At 40.8% G+C, this 21,978-nt stretch overlaps 1 protein-coding gene across 1 annotated transcript in view; it reads right to left on the bottom strand.

The window, feature by feature from the left end:
• Positions 1–164: 164 nt before the first annotated feature.
• rgs12a (regulator of G protein signaling 12a) overlaps positions 165–21,978 on the bottom strand; it is a 52,620-nt gene continuing 30,806 nt past the window's right edge. The window contains exons 5-18 of the mRNA XM_084712296.1: positions 20,093–20,262; positions 18,836–18,928; positions 17,460–17,603; positions 16,736–16,918; positions 16,485–16,635; positions 15,159–15,256; positions 14,743–14,934; positions 13,394–13,467; positions 13,172–13,298; positions 12,619–12,715; positions 11,553–11,611; positions 10,933–11,044; positions 9,922–10,461; positions 165–832 (exon numbers count right to left, since the gene is read on the bottom strand). Of these exons, the coding sequence (XP_084568422.1) occupies positions 543–832; positions 9,922–10,461; positions 10,933–11,044; positions 11,553–11,611; positions 12,619–12,715; positions 13,172–13,298; positions 13,394–13,467; positions 14,743–14,934; positions 15,159–15,256; positions 16,485–16,635; positions 16,736–16,918; positions 17,460–17,603; positions 18,836–18,928; positions 20,093–20,262 (2,330 nt within the window). The 3' untranslated portion in view covers positions 165–542. The remainder of the gene's footprint in view (positions 833–9,921; positions 10,462–10,932; positions 11,045–11,552; positions 11,612–12,618; positions 12,716–13,171; positions 13,299–13,393; positions 13,468–14,742; positions 14,935–15,158; positions 15,257–16,484; positions 16,636–16,735; positions 16,919–17,459; positions 17,604–18,835; positions 18,929–20,092; positions 20,263–21,978) is intronic.

The following is a 21,978-nucleotide window of genomic DNA, read 5'->3' as shown; positions in this document are numbered from 1 at the left end:
CATAACAAAGACCTTAGTGGCTTGATTAAATTTAAGTTGTCATAACAAAGACATCTCAAGCAATGTCAACATTGCTTTAAAAATGACATAATTCACTGGATGACTTTTCATAAAGACTCCCTCGTGTTCGTGACAGGTGTCATGACATGGCTATGACAGTCTAATGACAGTCTTATGCACACCCCTTCACGTATAGTGTTACATAGACAATAGAATATGCTTAATTAGAAACTGGTACCCAAAAGGCTTTTTTCCGTGGTTGTCCTCAGTCTAACATGGCTCATAATAGAATTGCTTTGCACTTCATAATTAAACTATACCATAACAAAAACATATCACTGTCCCAAAATTACAACCAATACTAAAAATCAACAAGAATACGCCAGAATCCATAACAAATATACAATATCTATCACCATAATATCGATTTGTTTGGAGTGTAAATTGACAGCTTTGTACATGCAGCCCATCATTTGACTAATTCCCTTTCAAAAGACAGTGCCTCAGGCTTTAAAAGTGCAGCAGTGGCGGGGGGGTTCCCTTTAGACAACTGTGGCCTTGTAAAGGTCTGTAGTCGTGCAGTCCTTGCCCTCTGGAGGGTTGCGGCCGTTCTGGGGCATCTGGGCGTTCCTCATCTTGCTCTGGCACTGCCGCAGCTCAGCGACGTAGCCCTGGAAGCTCAGGCTGAGCTCAGAGTCCTCGCCCTGCGATGTTTCGAGCGTTCCCTCCTCTAGATGTACCCCCTCCACATCCATCACCTCCTGTACCGGCTGTGCAGCATCAGCTCTACCCGTGGGTGATTTGGGGTTGGGGCTCGGGTCTGTTCTTCCCTCTGTGCGTGAGAGAAAAGTAAGACATGGAAGATTAAAGATGAGCTGATGGATTGTGGAAAGGTCAAGATGTCTATTAGAACATGAGGGTGGTTGAGAAAAATGGCAAACAGGCAAACAGTTTAAAGCCAAAGTCATTAATTTTCCACTTGGGGGCAGCAGAAAAAAAAAAGGAAAGACAACACTGACATATTATCACCTTATAACCAAACAACAGTCTCACTCACAGCTCCTCAAATAGCTTGGTCAGTGACCTTATGCTTCAATGTATCTAGCATCAGTTTTGCATGTGCAGGGCTTTACAGTCAAATTAGCAACAACAAACATGCAATGTCAAGGTGGACTTTCAAAATAAAAGGTGCAAAAGTTAGGTCTAGGAAAAGATCATAACTTGGGTTAAAATAAGTAACTCTATTAAGTAAATTTATGTAGGCCTAAGCTACATAACATAACGTCACTTAAAGAAGTTTAAATATGCAACCTACTTACATAACTTACTTAAATTCAAATACATGACTTATGTGAGTCACGTTACATTATGCTATGTTATGTTATTTACTACATCACATAACAAATAGATATCAATATTGACTTTTGTTTCCACATGGGAACCAAACCCTGTCGTTTGTGTGAAAGTGTTTGTTATGTAACTTAAAGGAAATCAACATTAACTATTAGTTTCACACAAAACCTCTGTCTCCTGGGTGTGTTGCAGACTGAACATGGCCAGATGCTTTGTGTGGCTTTGAGAGATTTCAGTGGAACAAAAAAAGAACTGGAAACTTTGTCATCCATCGCATGGGTGCACATGCATTTAATTGTACATCGCTCAAATGAACACATAAACCTAATATGTTTGTGTAATCTCACAATGGTATAGTTGTGTAATCTGGACAGCTGCTGTCAAGACAAACTTCATGACATAACTGCTTCAGCTCAAACTTGCTTAACTCGCTTGCCAAATCGTGGGAGAGAACTGAATGAAATTGGATCAGGATGAAATACATGAATTAATTGGCTTGTTGTCACATGTGGTGTATTTCAACATTACCGCTTGAACTTTATTTCAAATGATTCAGTGCTGCATTAGCTCATAAAATGGCCCAGGACACAAATTAATAAACTTTTAAATTACGTTTGGCGTGTACTAAAGGGGCAGAAAATCAAAGTTTCCGGGTTGCCGGTTGCAGTTCCGATGGCCGATAAACTCTCCACTTCTCATGTGAACCCTGTGGCCCCGCGGACTCTAAACACAGAGGCCACAGTGAGTCAAACACAGCACTTCAACACATAGGCTCTCCTAACTCCGCTGACTGTGATTCACTGCTGTTCGGTTCAGATGTAAACACAGCCTGTGAGATCCAACAGCTGACCTTACACAGACCCCTCGAGCAACACGACAGCGGTACAACTTCAACCGCCAAGGTGAACACGAAAACACTTCAAGCACTCCTCAGGAACCGTCAAGATCTTGTCTGAAGTTCAAGGACACGATGCTGACTTCTGTTTGGCAATAAAGGTATGACATTGAGTCAATTTAAATTATAATTGATGCTACATGAACACAGATCTCAGTCACAGGGTTTTCCGCAGGATGTGATGTACTGAAGCTGGTATGCAGAGCGGCAAGATGACGCAGTTTGATGAATGTGAATGTGATTAATTAGAATAATTTGTACTTTTTAAAGCCAGGAATGTATTCATCTATCCATTGAGGAAAATTCCTAATGCTATTTTCCTATGAAATACTAATTAATTTGACCTCCTCTGGCTTAAAAATGTATTAAAAGAAGCAATATGTGAAGGTTTGTCTCCAGAGCTCATAACTCATAAAAATAGTCACCCTTTAACAAGAAGTTGCAAGTCACAAAGTGGGACTGCTGCTTCTTTTCATTATTGATTATTCTTGATCAATCGTTCAGTCCATAAAAATAGAAAATAGAAGTAGAACTGGAAATTTACCAGAAAGTTAGTAGAACCTAAGGCAACATTTTCATGTGTCTTATCTTGTCTTGTCCAACCAACCATCCAAAACCAAGAGATGTTCATTTGTGCTTAGAAAATTACTTGATCGGTTATCAAACGATAAGTCAACAAGTTTTGGAGGCTTCAGAGGAGATCAAGCATAAAGGAAAAATGAGACGAGGGAGATATATATTTTTTTTTTTGCAATTTTGCACACAGTATCAGGTCGAAATGTTGGGAATCAAATCGATATGTCAAGAATAAAGCTGAACTTTCAGTGTTAGAGCCAGGCATTTTATTTGCATTTTGAGAATAAAGTCAAAATGTCAAGAAACTTGCCTTTCAACACGAGTATTTCAACTTTATTCTTGACATTTTGACATTAATGCAACATTTTAAAAAATCTTCTTCCTCTTATTATTTCTTACTATGCTTGGCACTAACACTGAACGTTCTATTTTATTCTCAAAATGAAAATGAGGAGAGAAAATCTTTCCTCTAGTCTTTCCAGTTTATAATACTGTACTGCTCTATGCCCACTTTTTAGTTTAGTCAGTGGGTCAGTCTATCCCAGCATGCACTGGCCAAAGAGCGGGCAAACACCCTTGACAGGTTGCCAATGTGTCACAGGGAAATCCAAGATGTTGAGAGTCCTACTGCTAATGGGCCACCAGCTTTTGTGCAAAAACCCTTAGAATTTTCTGGTTTAACATCTTGACAAGATAATTTTGCTCATTCACACATCTTTGGAAAGAGGTGAAAGCTGCAGCATCATGACACAAAATGCAGTATTTTCATTATAAATTCTATGAATTGAAGAAATCAGATCTTGAGCACATCTAACCTTTATATTTCCAAACTGAAGAGCAGAGGGGAGACACTCTTTTCACACCTGAGCAGCACTCCATGCAGACTGTTTACTGTCTATTGATCATTGTTTCTGTACCTCTCGCCTTACTAGCAAGTCATCATCTGCCCACACAACTTTTTTTTTTAATGTTTGCAGTGTTAACACATCCGTGCCTCCTGCAGTGAGTCTTGTCCACAGCCGTGTCTGCAGCCGGGAGCCGAGACGGACCAGTCAGGCTGGAGCGGACCCAGCCACAGTCCTCACCGAGGCCGACTGCCAAAGATCCCCGTCCAGTCCTCCTCCGACCGCCAGATGGATGATAAGGCTGGCCCGGGTCAACGGCTGCCAGCTCTGAGAGCTGCCAGGAGTTGTGGAAGAAAGAGAAACAGGCCTGAAGGCAAACTGAGCCATGTGGTCCCTCAGGTGTAACTGCTGAGTCATTACGCAGCACTTTCAGCAGATAACCCACCATCATTTACTCCCAGGAATCTTTTAATCTTGTCCACATGGGTCTTAACTTTCCCTCTGAATTTAAACCCCAGACACTGGCCTGACTGCAGAGAGGAAAAGCAACACAATCTCAACCTGCTGAATAATCATTTCTACAATTTCTGGCTTATTTTTCAGTCCTCTTTATAAAGATGCACTGAACTAAAAGCTGCATTCATTTAGTTCATATCAGTCATATGAGTAGAGTTACACTGTGTGATGTCGCCCCCTAGTGGACGTCCTAATCCTGACCGACCAAGCCTGCCAGAGGTGATTACAGCCATGATTAAGAAATGATTGTGGTTAACACAGCAGCAGTTCTCCTCTGGATACAGACCAGAACCCCTCTGGTTTTGCTTTTAACAGTCTAATCAGGGGCTTATTTACTGCTGATTTGCCAAGTAAATGCAGTAAACTACCCGTGCAGGGCCAGAAATACTCTTGGTACTAATCGACTGTGCCTGAGAGCCACTGCTTTAGATGGTAAATCTTATACTGATGTCAGGGTGTATTGGTTTTTAGTGCAAGTTAAATTCTATCCTCAATAAAACAGTGTGGTGCATGCATTAACTTCACTGTGTCCTATAAACTTGTATAGTTTGGAGACTTTGCAAACAAGTCCTCAAATAGTTTTTTTTTATTCCCATCACTTCATGTGTAGAAGAGTATGCTGCTGGACTTTATCCTCCTCCTTACTGCAGTACTTTATTATTTATGGCAGTGGTGTCTAAGTTTAGAATCAAACTGAATTGAGCAACATGTTGATCCACCTCAGCAGCAATTATATCTATTCTTTTGGAACAGCAGAGGGCGTCAGTTTAACAGTAATACACAGTACAACTGGAGGAGGATGTCTGCAAAGACTGGAATCAAGCAGACTGACACTGTAAAAGATAATTACTGCTGAAACATCAGTACTTTGTTTGGACCAGTGAGCTCTGACTTATTCTGTGGGTGTGTCTTTAAAACTGAGTTGCACCAACAAGGACCTCTTCAAGGACCAAATCATTTAACTTTAACTTTATGTTGTTTTAAAACTGTTTAACATTAAGAAAGATCCACTTTAAACCCCTCTTTAAACCCCTACTCTAAACCTAGATTAAAATTAATTCTTTTGCACCAAAACTTTAAACTCCCATTTAAAAGGTGGTGAAGTATTATTTTTTAACTTACACTTGAGGAGGTTTAACTTTAAAAAAGGCTGCCTTTTTGAGATAGACAGAGCAAAATAATTCTCTGCCGAGCCACCTTGAGGAGGCTAACAAGGCTAAACAACTTTTTGCTAGCTAGCGAACAGTAAACATCATTGTACTTTGTAGCTAGCAAACAAAATCATAGGATTTTTTGTTAGCTAGCAAACAACATTTTTTATTTAAATAATTAAAAATTTTAGCAAACAACAGGGTTGTTTTTTTGTTTTATTGCTAGCTCACAAACAATACAACATTTTGCTAAGGAATACAGAGCAAACTTAGTCCAAACAGCACTCTGATTTATTTTTTATTTACTTATGTTGCTTAGCGGTGAACAAGCATCTCCATGTTGATTAAACTATTTTACTTCCATTCACATCAGTAAATGCAGATTTACTAAACTAGGATTAATTTTGAATTGTGTAACAGAACTCTGCTTAATTTTAAATCTGGATTTGCTCATTTTAAAGTTTTGCTGTACTCTGAATAGAACTCATCTTAGATTGAATTAGTCTTTGTTTGTGAGCCCATTATTAAGTCAGAACGTGTGACTTTCCACCCAAACTCAAATGTACCAACTTCATAAAGTCTCCAAAAAGTGGTAAAGCGGAGGCGTTCTTGCAGATGCCTCACAGATTCAGCCGTTCCCAGGTGGCAAACGGTGTCAAAAAATATGGGTATAACGAATCATAGCTACATTTCTATTTTAGCTAGTGGGAGAAAGAGAGAGGCAGAGAGAGAGATGGATGCAAACCAGTAGTGACAGTTTCTATCTGTAGCTCAGTCAACTCGTGGATAAGGTTACCATGGCGCCCGGTGGTGGGAAGAATCAGGCTGATGCACTTAGCAACCAGAAAAGAGGAGCGGGAGCCTGTGGAGGAGCTGAAAGGCTTCGATTCCTCCTCATCGTCTTGTGTACATATCACCTTACATTAAAGCCCGGCTATTACTACGAGGCAGCGAGGTCGGGGTGAACATGTTTGCGCCCGTTCCATAAAGTGCTTTGAAGTGCATGATACACATCAGCTTTGTTGTTGGAAAACATGTTGAGCATGATTATCTTCTCTTTCTGCAGAGTTCAGAGGGTTTCGGGGAAGGTTTCTTGGGATTTTCTTTGAAGCCAAGAATCAAAATGTGTTGTTTCTAATTGGATATCTGAACACAGAGAGCTTTTGGTCTCAGTTTATACATTTCTGACAACTCTGAAAGTGTCAAAGCCACTGTAGAAAACACCATCACCATCATGAATCAATTCACCACTTGATTGTTTACCTTAAAGGGATAGTTCGGATTATTTAAAGTGGGGCTCTAGGAGGTTCCTATTGATAGTCAGTGTATTACCTACAGTAGACATGTTTTGAGTTTGGAGAAGCAGAGGGGAGTACCAACATGGAAGCCTGTGAACAGCAACAAAAGGTATTTTATACACTTAAAAATGTCCACCTAAAAAAAGACAATATCAGTTTGTGTGTACACTGTATTTAGAATATTTTCACTGCTTTACCTTGCTATTGGACAGCCGTTTCCAATGAGAAACCATTATACAATCCAAATATCACTTTTTCCAAACCAACCAAACTCCATAGGTGAAACCAGTCATTTCACCTTGCAGGAAAAGGTAGTTGCTGGTCTACCGCTGCCTTTATCAGTTAGTTTTTTTGTGTTACTGCGTGAGTTCTGAACTAACCTTTTAAAACAGAGAAGTTACACAATAGCACAAATAAACTAACCGACTGGGGCAGTTGTAGATCAGCAGCTCCGGTGCTCTGTGAGGTAGAATTGCTGATTTCACCTATGGAGTTTGGTGCGTTTGGAGAGAGCGATATTAGGGTTATGTAACTGCAGTTTCCCATCAAGCAGGTCGCCGGATGGCAAAGTAAAGCAGTGAAAATATTCTAAATACTGATACAATTTTTTTTAGGTGGATCTTTTTTAAGTAGCTAAGAGACCTGGTGCTCCTCTCTGCTTCTCCAAACTGGGGATTTACTATCTACTGTAGGTAATACACAGACTATCAACACATAATCTCACTTCAAATAATCCAAACTATCCCTTTAAAATCACAGAAACATACACACTGGAGGAGAGGGAATAGGGACAAGGACGGGAACCAGAAAATGAAATCAATCTGCAGGAGGTGATGATGATCTTAAATTCCACACACAACGAACTAAGCTTTGAAAACACACAAGTTTAACAGAAGGCAAGACTCAAAAGCGCCACAACGCCACGCCGAAGCTGCACACAACAGAGCGGTGACCCCCACCAAAGAAACAACACACCGAGCAGGTAGACCAAGCAACGTTTAACAAGAACAACACACAGCGAGCAGCAGCAGCGACACCCTGACACGAGCGCACACACAGAAAAAAGTACACAAAGGAGTGGGAGCAGCTGATGAGAGGAGGAAGCCACAAGACAAAATGAGACAGCGCTAAGGGAGAACAGGAGAAGAAGAAGAAGAAGAAGGCATGCGGAGGCGGAGGAGGAGGAGGAGGAGGAGAGGTGGTGGTGGTGGAGGAGGGGGAGAGAAAACTGAGCTCACATAACGTGTAAAAAGACAGACGAGAGTGATTTCCAATTCTAACATTTATTAGATCGACTCAATCACAGGTACAGAGTTTATTGGCAGTGATTATCTACAACAGGCATCTAGAGAGGGGGGGTGAATGACCCAGATAAAGAATGACAGGCAATTCAACAATGTCACCAGCAGCTAAGGAGCACTTGTCCTCCAATGACTAATTATTTTTCTACTATTGCTCATATTGCTACAGCACAGAGCTGACACCGTTTAATGACTCACCGGATTTAGAGAGTTGCGTAAGAAAAAAAAAAACAACAAAAAAGGAGCTTTTTGACATTGACACTGTTGAATTGCTCTCAGCTAAAGGTGGTGGGATGGAGAGGGGTACAGCATTTGTTTTGTAATGACTGTTTAGCATTCACAGATCCGCTGACAATCCAAAACAATTTCACGGGTCTGGTGTGCTACGATGTTTTCTAATTGTACATAATGAGCCCGTAATGCCAGGAAACACAGCTGCTAATCTCACTTTCAATCGTTCGCTTGTTCTGAATCATAATCTTCAGCACAACATTCACTCACTACAGTACTGTCATTATGCATATAATATTAAAGGGTAACTCAATTTTTTTTTTTTTAACCTGGATTCCCGTGTTTTTGTGTCTAAATCACAAATGGGGGCAACAGTTTTTTAAATTGGTCCAAGCGTCAGAAGCACAACATCAAAGTACTTCCACTGAAAGAGGCTGTTTTTGTCTCTGAAAGGTTCAGATCGTTATTTTAAGAGTCTAATTAGATTTCGGAAAGAAATACAAAAGTAAGATACGTCATTACGTCAGCAAGGTAAGTTATTTTATCATCATTATTTTCATTCATACGTGACAGAAACAAAACTTAACAAAACTGTTTTGGCTTTGTCTAAAAAAAACCTTAATTTACAGCAATAGATGTGAAAATATTAGACGATGAACAAGCGGGAGGTCAGACATCAGAGAAACAGTGAGTAGAACCAGAGTTTTTTCACATCTGCCTCAGTGCATAACGGTTTCATTTCGACTGTTGATTGTTGGAGCAGTGGAAAGATGAGCCAAAACGTTTTTGGTGAGTTTTATTTTGCTTCTGTCTCTTGTGAATGAAGATAACGATGTTAAAATTACAGTTTTGCAAATGAAGACTGGTTAGTTTGGCGAGAGCAATAAAACAGCTGTTTCTGGTTAAACAAAACATATCTTACTCTTAAAAATCTGTGTAAAGCAACAATAAATGTGCTGAGTTTGTCACACCACTCAACCAAATCTGAATGATTTTAGTGTATAAAATTAGGTCTCAGCCACTAAAAAATGAGACATTTTCAGCAAGTGTGTTCTTACATATACAATGTGTTTAGAGGAAAAAGAGATTTCACTTTACATAGACTTTTAAAAAAATCTCTGTAGAGATCCTTTCCATAATGCTGTCAGACACTTACTATAATAATCTGAGCCTGTCAGTTGCAAAAACAAGCACTTTTAATGAATGTACTTTGACGTGCAGTTACCCAGAGGGATGCTCCTGCTGGTTGCAACGTTCACCCTCAGTACTGGACCCATTCCAAAAATTGTTGCCCCCATCGGTCACTTAGACACCAAAATAGGAAAACAGGTCCAGGTTTTAAAAAAAAGTTTACCCTTTAATATACATAAGCTTTAAAATCAATTACATCACCATTCTCATGCACCATAAACTACAAAATAAACTAAATATTTCACTGGAATAAACCATTCCCAGTCATATAACCCGGCAATTTGTGGCAGCGTGGGAAGTGACATCCATCCAAGTAAACGTTACTCACTGAACAAAATATACACATCACTATTTACATTTACATGCTTTTCTAAGTTGAATAAAACAAATCAGTTTAAATGATTGGCAAACTGAGGAAGAGTCAATATCAATTTGTCATTAAAGTGCATCAGAGTCAGTGTTGAGGGAGTTTGATCATGAAGGTGGTCGGGTTCAGAGCGCACACATGCACATACGACACACACGCAAACACACGAGCACTGGTGCGTTACACTGTAGAAATACCTGAGCTGGACTTTCCCTCTCCACCCGCGTCTTGAGACTTGGAGCAGGGTGGCGGCGGGGTGAAGTTGGCTTCAGGCAGGCTGCTCTCGAAGGACGGCATGGAGGGTGGCGACGGAGGCAGCAGGGTGCTGTTGGGGCTGTTGATGTCGCCCTCCCCCACCAGGGTCAGGTCGGTGTGGACGTCCTCCTCCACGGTGCGGAGGCTCGGCCGGATGTCTGAGGACCGGGAGATTGGGGACAGGTGGGTGCCGAAAGTGGGATGGCGGGGAGGGGGCAACAGGCACCGCCTGGTCCCGGAGTGTCCGTTGGCACTGGAGCTGAGGGAGGAGTCCAGACTCTCCGAGCGAAGGCTGGAGGTGAGGGCGCCCCGTGGGGAGATGCCGTTCTCCCGGGTCTGTTTCAGGGAGTCAGGGGTGGAGCAGGCCAGGTCAGGTGGAGTCAGGCGCAGGAAGTCAGGCAGCACCAGGTCGTCTTTGTTCAGGAGTCCACGCTGGTCGTTAGCTCGGGTGCTCTGCGCCCGGCTCAGCAGCTCAAAGAATTCTGCAAAACAGATCAAACAAGGTCCCTCACTTAAAAGCACAATATGTAATTTCTACTGCTACGGGTCTCTCACTTAAAAACAATAACAAAGTTGTCGTTTAATGACATTATTTCCCAGCTTTGTTAAATACTTAGTTCTGATTGGCCAACTCCTGCATTCTAAGTTATGTTATTTTTGAATAGCAGACTATAACTATGAAGACCAGACTGGTCTTGTTGTTCTAAGACAGTTTAATGCAGAAATGTTACATATTACAGCTTTAACCCTCCAAACAGGTAAGCACCTGGAAGAAAAGGATTAGTTGGATTTAATATGCAGCGTAGCAGCCTCACACCTGACAGAGAGAAGAACCCTCCAGAGCTGCCAAAGATGGAAAGTTAGTCCTGAGGCAAAGCGAAGCTAAGAAATCCACCAACAAGTCAAAAAAAAAAAAAGAGAGAGAAAGAGAAAGAAGGAAAAGGGGGATTTACCTTCAGCTTCATCTATATTAATCTTTTTCTGTTTTCTCTTTTCCCCTGGGAGTGCTGAGTCTGGTCCACTTGCTCTCACAGAAAAGTCCTTTGGTGTTGACCTCTCATCTCCCTGCAGATGCAACAATAACAATGCACTCTGTTAGGAGATGGAGGGATGGGTGAGGAGGAGGAGGAGGAGAAGGGGGAGGAGGGTTGGGGTTGTATGGGGGAAGGCCAAGCACGAGCTGCCAAGCACCCGACTGAGCAGAGTGTCCAGATCATGTAAAGATGAGCCTGGTCCATCTGGTGGCTCTGTGTCTTTACTGACCTTGCTAGCATCTAGACCGAGTGCTATCTGCCTACATATGGTGCAGTAACTCGAGCATGGAGGAACATGAGCGAGTGAGTCAGCGACAGGCAGTGTTAGGGCAGAGAATACCAAAAAAAAAAAAAAAAATCAGAAAATACACCGATTTAAAGCTCGTCAAAGCTGGCAAGTGTTAATAAAGATTAATATGGGCCACTATTAAATTACACCAAATGTTGCAGAAGCAGCGCAGCAATAGGAAAGGACAAAACACCACATCTGGACAGTAAGGCAACGTGATGTGTGAGATAAAGATGTCACGAATACTTACTGTAGCAGAGAAGCTCCTGGTTGGAGGGTGGCCTTTTAAGGAGGAAGATTTTGATTTGTCTGAGGGGAAAGAGAGAGACGTGTGTGAACAAATCATCAGGCTGACAAACTGATGAGGAGACTGAGACGGAGAGGAGAGGTGAGGACACTTAAGACATGAGAGACGTGTGCTGCAAAACTTGAATATATTAATCAATGGAATAAGTGATGTGGAAGTGATTTACAATTGACAGATGCATTTCTGGAAACTGGTGGAAGGAAGCACAGTTCTTGACAGATTCTAGTGGGGGGAAAAAAAAACTTCTCTAATCCAAATAAAATGTAAAATAAAATATAACTGACATAAACATTTTAAACCTGTTTTTAAACCTCAGTTTAGTTTTTAATCTAAATTTAGATTAAATTCAGTTCTGTTGCACCAAACTTTTAAAGTCCAATTTCAATCTTATGCTGAAGAAGATTTATCAACCTTGATGGATTGAAGAAAATAATGAATCATGAAGAAACTTAAGGGGAAAAACTCAAACTAACTGAGGTTCATGATGCGTCTCTTCTGTCTTTCACTCCAGTTAATCCATTAAAACAGTCTGCCTGTTATCTGTTTTTTAATCAGCTATTATTCGCTCATATTGCTCCTTTAATTGGCCAACGGGTTTTTTCTCAAAGGAGAAGTTAGAGCTTCTCTTATGAGTCATCATCATAAACTGACAAACTAGACATATATTAATAATATTCTTTATTACTGTTTAAGCTAGCTAGAAAAAAATGTAACGCGCTGTTAAGGGATACAGCATTTGAATTTCTGATTATTATTATCCTAATTTATTGTAATTCGGGTAAGGAAGCATCTCCATACTGACTTATCTTTTGGTTTACATCAATTAACTTAGATTTACTAAAGTGAGACTAGTTTTTAATTGTGCAACAGAGCTCTGCTTAAATTTAAATCTGAATTTAGTCAATTTAACCCTAGTTTTTTAGACTCAGTCTTAGATTAAATTAATCTTTGTTGGTGCAAACCAGTCTTAATGTTATATATTGTGTTACAGTGTGTTAGATGGTGTTACCTTTGACTGAAGCCGGGTCCGCTCGCTCTAACACGACCCGCAGACCGTCCAGACTCGATATGGGGGCGCCAAGGTCCAGCGGCTCAGTTTCTCCACTCTAAAACACAATTACACATTTGTTAGCATCTTCACCTGTTGTTCAGAAGTTGAATATGTTACAATTCTTCCTCAGTATATTTGAGTTCAACAGCCTTTGCTTAATTCATAAACCATCTTTCAGCTCTGGTCTACTGTATATTACAGTTATAATGCCTGGACTGGCCACAGGACTAAAATAAATCATCTGGCAGAGGTTTAGGGGAGGAGTAAAGAGTCGGAATATTTGAGGGGTGTCGTCATTCTTAATTATAGCCCTGGTGCTCCATCTTCGGAGGCCGGGCTGAGTCACAGCGCTAACCACCATGTAGAGATGGAAAAGGATGCGGTCGCTTCCCTCCCCTAACCATGATACTCCACCCTGTGGCACTGTCACACACTGCACAGGCTGCTCTCAGGACACACAGGAGATTCAAAAACATTAAGGAAGGCATTGTGGCCACCGGGGACGACTTACTATTTTGGCCACGAGATCGCTGAGGTGGAGGCCGTATTTGGCCACCACGGGACGCAGGACCTCGGTGACAGGTTTGGTAGGTTTGGCTTTCAACCCCACGGAGCGGTTAATAGGCACCAGGTCCAATCTAGGAGCAAATTACACAAGCGAGTAGTCAGCATTGACAGAAAAGTGTAGACAGAAAATGTGATATTCAGAGGAAATTCACATGATAATCGATACCTGAACAAGGTCCGCTTCTCTAGCCTCAAGTCTCGAGAGCTGAGGGTCATGCAGTCTTGGTCCAACACCAAAGGCTGTGAGGACAAAAGCATGAAATCACACATTAGCAACACATAAAGGGAAGATCCTTTATTCTCCCTAAGTGGGGCTGCACTAAATTTCATATGATTTACATTTGATGCTTTTATTGAGGTTTTCGAATGAAGCTTACATAAAATATGACGTCACTGTACTAGAAAAAAAAATCCATTAACAAAATCCTCAAATTGAATAAAGTGATTCATTGGATCAAATGAGTCAGTCGTTTTTTATTAAAGCAACTTTCTTTTAATGAAAATCACTCATCAGTTTAATCAGAATAAATGTAATTTTTAGTGCTGTTACTGCTGCTAGAGCAGCATTCCTCCCTCTGTGTGCATCAAGCTGGAGAACAAACAGTTTTTTGACCACAGTCAAATTTTTTGTTTTTTAAAGGCTAAATGTCAAACTTTTGAACTGGCGCTGAATATCTTGTTAGATAAAAACATGCTGTGAATTTTGGAACTGATTACATCTTTTTCTTTAGAACACTCTGGAGTTGTGGGTAAGGTTATTAGAGTTAACTAAAGCTATGACATTTCAGTTAATCTTCTCACAAAACTAACTGAAATAAAATAAAAAAAAAATATAAAGAAGTCACAAGCAATTCTATGTAGCCACCACTGGAATACAATTCTAATAATACAAGTAGAGCTGCAACAATTAGTCGAGTAATCAATCAGTCAATCAAAAGAAAATTAGTTGCCAAAGTAATCCACTAATTGTTTCAGTCACTTTTCAAGCAAAAACATCATTAGCTGGTTCGAGCGCCAGAGTCTTTGAGTTTTGGACTATTTGTTGGACAAAAGAGGCAATCTGAAGACGTGACTGAGAAACAATGACGAGAATTATTTGGCAGATAGGCAGATGAATTCATAATGAAAATAATTGTTAGTTGCAGCTCTATATATTAGTGTAGACTAATCTTTATGCAACTGTGCAGAATGAGTAGACATGCAAGAAACATGCGAACAGAAAAGCTGCTGCATTCGAATGTTGATTCAGAAATTGAAGGCCAATGTTATGAACAAAGCAACTACAAGCTGTAGCATCTTTATACAGTACAGTGACTCCTCACAGAATAAAGCCTGTTAAAATGCAAAGTGTAGTCGCGCTGTGTTTACCAAGGTTTGATTTATAATAAACACAGGCTTGAGTCAATTCATTCAAGAGGTGCTTGCAGCAGTGTTCTGCATCCTGACGTATTAGCAGCAGATGTTCTGAGCATTTGTCAGTAATTTGTTTGGCGCTAGCGTCTGCCTCTCCCTCACCTTCTCCCCTCCCACCAGGAAGAGGTCGACGGCAGCGATGTTGATGCTGATGTTCTGACAGAGGTCTTGCAGGACTTCCCGTATGGAGGCACCGGGCCGGAGAGTGATGGAAGAGCAGGAGCCATCGGGAAGCATGACGCTGCAGTGTTTGGGGGAGCGTTCCCACACTCCAACTGAGTGCCGATTATCGGCCTGTGGAATGCGAAAAAGATTCAAAGCTTAATTTAACAAGAGCGACTGAATTATGGCTCCAAGCGTCACGGATACATAGGGTCAGTTCATTTGCTATCCGTAATCGAAAAATGAGTGGGCTGACAAGTAAGAAATAAAAAAATAAACAACTCCAGCCTATTATGATGGCTTCACCAGACACTGGGCTCTGTGTTGCCATGGTGATCTGTCCAGAGGAATCTTACCTCAATCTTGCCAGCAGAGCAGGAAGTGGCCATCTCCAGACTGGTACCGGACGACAAGGAGCCCTGGGACTCCCTCCGCCCATTACTGCCCCAGTAGTCTGCACAGAAGCAGCACAGAGGAAGATGAATTCAGGCAGATAAGAGACGTTTCACATCAAATGACACTTGCAATATCCAACACAGAGGCAGCATTGAGCTATAACGTGACTAATAGCAACGTCTCTGATTTATGATTGTAGTTTGGCGCCACAAAATCTTGGCAAGCAATAAGGTGTTTGTCATCAAACAAGATAATTTGTGAATAAACAGGCGGTGTTTTGTTACATTAAAGTGCAGCTACATTCAGTGTGAGACATTTATGTTAAAACAACAGTGTGAAATGCACACCAGGTTCAGTTTAGTGTCACATTATCTGTAACTATCTCACTCATACTTGTATTATCACCTCTGCTAGTGTATTATTGTATATATACTATTTATATTTTTATATATTTTTTTTATTCTCCTTAAAGTTTTTTTTATAATGTTCAGTTAAGAATTTCTCTTTATCTTGGTCTTATACACAAAGAATCCTTTCAAGTTAGTTAAACCGATGCAGCAAAGTTATAACATTAGCTAACGTTAAGTCACAGTCTAGTTTATATCTATAGCTTAAATACTTTACGTGTAATAAAATCAATAATAAATAAAAAAAACTCCTCAGAGGAAGATGTCCTCTTTATTATGAATGACTTCTGTCTAATCTAAAGTAATTCTTGCCAGTTTTGTTGGATTTCTTTGTGTAATTAGTGATGTGTTTTTTTGGCCCGAACAGACGAGTTGTAATTTTGAATGGAGGCGATAACAGGTATAATGAGCACCAGTACAAGCAAATAAACGGTATCCATGGAAACGTTAAATCTTCACAGCTGTAAAATCTCTTTCGATGCTGTAAGTGCAGCATTCAGGGTTTTCCTCAACTAAGGAAGACTTCTGAGGGATTATGTACCCGAGTACATTTCCAGGCAAGAAGAAAATAAGCCGCAAGTGTCACACGTAAAGAGGAAACTAACAGTGTTTTGTGCAAGTGGCCCCTGGCTCTTTGTGAATGATACTTGAGTGAGTTGCAACAAGTATGTTTTTGCCAGTGTGTGTAATACTTTGATCACTGTGGGGCAGCTGTGTTTCTACATGCCTCCCCCGCGTGTAGCTCATGGCAACTCTGGAGCTGGCAGCGATTTGGTGTCTTGTTCAAGGACACATCAGCACTTTGGAAGTTTGTGTGTTGCAAAAGCTTTAAACAGTCGGTATAACAGAAGGAGAGGGGTCTGTTTATCAATTACTCACCGAGGTTAATGTCTCCTATGTCCTTCTTCTTCGGGCCCTTTCCAAAGCTCCTGTTGCGGGACCATGAGAAAAAGATGCCGCGTTTCTTGTCGGCGCTCTCGTCTCTGCTGTCTTCGTTTAGCGACCTCCCTGACCTCTGCTTCCTGCCGTCCTGTTGGGCGGGACAGACACAACAATTAACAAACAAGGTCAAGAATGTCACACTTCCACGAAAAAGTCATTTTTTTGCATTCATAAAGCAACAGCTGCACCTTTTTCGGAGTGGAAAGTGTTGAGCGGTCAGAGCTGGCGCTGTGTTTGGAAGGTGCAGGACTGCAGGGAATCTGGTAGGGGTCCGGCAAGGGTCGGCCATCCACCTCAGCGCGCATACACTCTTGGTAAAGAGAGGACTTGAGGAATCGTGAATAACTGTCGAACTTCATCAGGTTGAAGATCTGCAGACGTGGAGGGAAATGACAGAGGAGATGAAGGGGTTAGTGAAAGTGATGGAGAGGACAGCGAGTCACGTCGGGTCAAAAATGAGGGAGTGAGGAGGAGAAAATGAAACACAGACAGAAGAAACTACCAGTGTTAACATATGGTTACAGCTTATGTTATGACAGGTGTCTTAACAGTTAACATTTTATCATGGGCAGGCTGAAAATATACAGATCTCTGACTGCATGTCTATGTGTCTGTGTGTACAGTATGTGCTAGATTCTCTGTGGGTGTATGCCAGTTTGTGTTTATCTCTCTGGTAAAGGCTCAGAGCCCTTTCGTAAACAAACCCAGATGGCCACTAAAAAAACCCAATATGCTTGTGCAAAGTGACTAAAGGCTAGATGAGAGCAAACCCCCCGACTGCACACAGAATCCCTCCTGCTTACAATGCTGTCAGGAAAAACGTCTTGATCTTCAGTGCTGAAACAGCTGAATAATTTAAATTAGTGGAAGTCTAAATTGAGGTCACCGCTGCTGCTGCTGTGTTGCTCGTACCTGTAGCTGCTGCGTCTTGAACATGTCGGGCCGCGGGGACGTGAGGACGTCATCAGCCAGCTGGGCCTGGCTGTCGATGTTCACCGGCATGGTGGCCTTGCTGGACAGGAAGCTGTTGTAGATCTCTCCGGCTTTCTGAGACAGCTGCACGAGAAGAGGTTTGATAATGCAAAATATCAAGAACAACTATAGAAAATCACATCACTAATTGTCTTCTTATCTACTCTCAACAGCCTTCTAACTGTAATTTAAGGCCTCATGTACATACTGTAATATGAAGCATCTAAAAAGTGTTAGTGCTATTTAAGATTTAAAATAATATCATTTAAATTTCTATACACTTTCCTGATTTCAGGGTTTAATCTGGCATGATAATGCTCAGACATAAATCACGCAATTAATTGCACAAAACAAACGTTATAAAATGAGTGTATGTGTTTTTAGTGGTGAGATTTCCCCCAGAGGGAAACAAAAAGCTTAAGCTTCACTAGCTGAAACTTACAAAGACTGGACAAACCACACATAAAAATTGTTTTTCACCAACTTGCAAAGACTTTTTAGTCTTTCACAGTCAGGAAGGGGCATAAACCTCTGAACAACTGGTGTTCTGACAGTAGACAACCACACAAATCCTGTTTATGTGCAGTGCAATTTGCAAAGAAAAAAAGGAGAAAAAATGTCAAATTGTGCGCTCAGAATGCTATTGCATGTGCACAAGATACAGTTCATTCCCACCTTTTGATTAATTTGTGCATTCAAGGTACAATATGTTCCCACCTTTTGATTATTTTGTGTGCACGAGATATAATTAATTCCTACCTTTTAATTATTGTTTGCAGGAGATGCAATTCGTTCCCACCTTCTAATTATTCTGTTTGCATGAACTACCATTCGTTCACACCTTTTGATTATTTTGTTTGCATGAGATACAATTCGTTCACACATTTTGATTCATTTGTGAATCAAAAGGTGGGAACAATTTGTATCTTGTCTGCATGCAGTAGCATTTTGAGGGTTCGATGTAGCAAAACGTGGCCTTGATATATATTTTTTCTTCTATGGCCACTCTGGGGCTCCGCAGATAAGATGAAAAAAGCACAGAGTTTGGTTGAGATCCTGAATGAAGAGGTGTGTAGGAATGTATATCCTACAGATGGAATCAGGTGAGTGAAAACTGAATCTGAAGACTTAAGATTAGAACCTTCTTCTTCTTCAGAAATCTTTACATACTTCCACACATTGTACGATTTTATTTCATTTATTTACTTATTTCCTCCCCTTTAAGCAAATATCTGCCAAATCACAGTGAATCACAGTAGAAGAAACCACCAAACAAAAGCTGTGACTGTATCTTTAGCTTCATACTGTGGCCTTACCTGCTTTTTATCAGTTGCAGGGACATGACTGAAGTATTCACAGGCCTGCCAGAACAAGATATTCTCCTCACTGAATTCTTTCTTGAGAAATTCCTGTGGAGACAGACAGAGCAAGAGTTTCTATATCATCTCAAACCGGTGATCATTTTGTCCTCTTTCTGGTGCCGTTGTTGTTGTTGAGACCAGTAGTGAGGAAAAGAAATTATTGGGTGTAATGTTGTGAACAAGATTGGTGTAAGTGTAGGCGCAGGATAGTGTAGGCGAGAGCAGCTCTGATCAGCGTGGAGGGAAGGTGAGGAGCGAGGTGGTTCTGGGACGCCAGAACTTAATGTTTGAGCCTTCTGAAGGTGTTGTGGGCTAAATACAAACACACATCTTTTATGTGGGAGGGATGGTAACATAAATGAGATGCCTGGACTCACAAAGGTTGGACATTAAGAACTACGGGCCATATTACAGAACTTAACTGTTTGTTAATAATGAGGGTCAGTCAATGTTCCTATCCTAACTTAAGACGGAAAAAGTGTATTACACAAGCATCCTAACTTGCCCAGATCTTAAAAAGGGTTGCCTAATTTAAGGATAACCACTAAGCCGTCGTAAATTTCACTTTTACACCAGCTAGCGCTAGCTAAGTTTTGCCTGCTAATTTATTGCTTTTACACAATGGGATAAATTAGATCCTAACCCTCATTATTTTGGTTACCAAACAGTTAGGTTAGAGAGTTTCTGTAATTTGGGCCCTGTTTCTGAACTTGATCTTATACCAAATTGATGCAAACCTGGGATTTGTTAAGAAATGTGCTGACAAAAAGCATGAACAAAAAATGTGACTGAAGGCAATTCAATGCATGAAGGAAGGTGGTCTAACATGACAAAGCATTTACTACAGCATTGTATGAGAACAAAGCATTTTTGATCCCCCCAACTGCAATCATAATGGACAATCAACTAATTACAAGCACCAAGCACAAGAATGCACAAGTGTAAAAACTGTAGAGAATATTTTTTTTAATGGTTTTTCTTCCAACATCATTTTGTTTTCCTTTTCTGCATGAATCAAAACAAGGGTTCGATAAGAAACAAAATCAATAAGCAGAATCAATAAAAGCCAAACAGCACACATCCCTCACTGCTCACCCACTTAGTTTTACTCGTAAAAACTTAAATCTGAACCACCAAGAGACTTCACATTTACTTAACTTCACTTTTCGTGAAGTCTGGCAGGATTCAATCAATTTGGGAAACTTTTCTTACCGAGAAGTAGCGCACACCCACTGGATCCTGGAGGAGACGCTCGAAGCAGGCGGCCCAGCTGGCCACGCGCTGCTCCGGGACGCTTCGATGGCTGCCTGCTCCTGGAAGACTGCCATTACTGTTCAGGCTGCTCTGGCTGCAGCATCCCTGCAACTGGACTCCGCTATAGTCTGCAACACGGAAGACAAACGCAAAGGTTAGAGCAGGGCTCCGATGTTGAAGGGTAATTCCAGCCAGAGGGAACATTAGAGCCACTCTCCTGTGTGCCCTCTCAAACCTTAAAATATTCTTGTGGATTTTAACATTTTTGTGTTTTTCCTTCCTTTTGACATATCTGAGAAGTCAAACTAAGTGCTGTAATTTAATTCATGAGGGAGGTTTTTTAGGAATTTTCTAAAACCTCAAAGAAACCATTAACAAAACATTTTTTGTATTAGTACACATCTTCAAAAGGACCTCACAAAAAACTGGCATGTCTATGGTTTTTGGTGAAACAAGAGAGCAAGCAAACCAGTAAATAGCACATTTCAAAAGGGAAAGTTTGGATTTGGTGATGTGGGGTTTTATGAGGTTGTTATTGATAGTCAGTGTTTCAGCTACAGTAGATGGAGGTCGAAGAGGTCGAAGCAGAATATTGTAACCCCCTTCACGCTGCCATCAGACAGCCTTTTCTGACAGAAACCACTGTTATATAAGCCAATTATCACTTTCTCCAAACCAACCAAACTCCAAAGGGAAAATCAATACTTTTACCTCACAGAGCACAGAGGATGTTGGTTTACCACTGCTTTCATCTGTTAGTTTGTTTGTGTAATTATGTGTCTTTGGTGTTTTTTTTTTTAAAAGGTTAGTTTGGATTCACCAAAGTCACATGATAACACAAACTAACAGATTGAAGCAGTGATTGACCAGCAAGTCCTGTGTTCTGTGAGGTAAAATTGCAGATTTCTCCTATGGAGTTTGGTGGGTTTGGAGAGAGAGATATTTGGCTTAGGGTTGGGCGATTGGACGAATATATCGGCGATGGGCTGAATCCATCGCTGATTGCTTTTTTTGGCTGATTCTTAGGGCAATGTTTGTCATTTTATTTTACTAATGTAATAATCTGCAGAGTGACAGCCTCTGCTCTGCACCGCGCTCTCATCCAGTGGCGCAGTACAAACCCACTCAGCCGACCATGAGTGCTCTGAGCTGGGTGACGAGTGAGAGGAAAACAGCCTGCAGAGTGAGACTCTACTCTTTTCATGTGGTGTATTAAGGATTTTTTTTTTTTAACCAAAACAGAGTTTGTGATTGTTGGAAGAGTGGACAGAATAACAAAGACAGTTTTGGTGAGTTTTACATGTTTTTCTGTCTAGTTTTCTGAGGAGTTAACGAGCCAATTAAGCTCATCTTATTTTGGTGAAAGAGAGAAACTTGAATTCAGAAGGTGTATGCCAATCGCCAATGGAAAATTTTAACACGTCGCCCAACTCTAATTTGGCTCATACAACCACAGTTTCTCATCAGAAAGGACTGTCTGATGGCAAAGTAAAGAGGTAAAGAGTTTCCGTGTTGGTACTCCTTTCTGCTTCTCTGAACTGAGGTTATGCCGACCACCAGCTACTGTAGCTAATACAATATCTGTCTACAAGTACCTAATATAACCCCATTTAAAATAATCCGAATTATCCCTTTAACATAAGAACAGCATTGATTTGAAGTTCTAGTGCTGATTTAACTAATATCAACTAGCACACCTAAAACTTTAAACATAAGCTTCAACAGTTTCCTTAAGAGTAGTCATTGGTTTAAAGAAACTGCAGGAAAAGGGAAAGACAGATATTGTGTCAGCTATTTAATAAAAGTCTTTATCCTGTTGGAATTAGGAGGGAAGAACTTGACAT

This window comes from Lutjanus erythropterus, chromosome 23 (assembly GCF_056507025.1).
Source record: "Lutjanus erythropterus isolate fLutEry1 chromosome 23, fLutEry1.hap2, whole genome shotgun sequence".
NCBI lineage: Eukaryota > Metazoa > Chordata > Actinopteri > Lutjaniformes > Lutjanidae > Lutjanus > Lutjanus erythropterus.
This window is presented reverse-complemented; position numbering and strand designations above follow the sequence as displayed.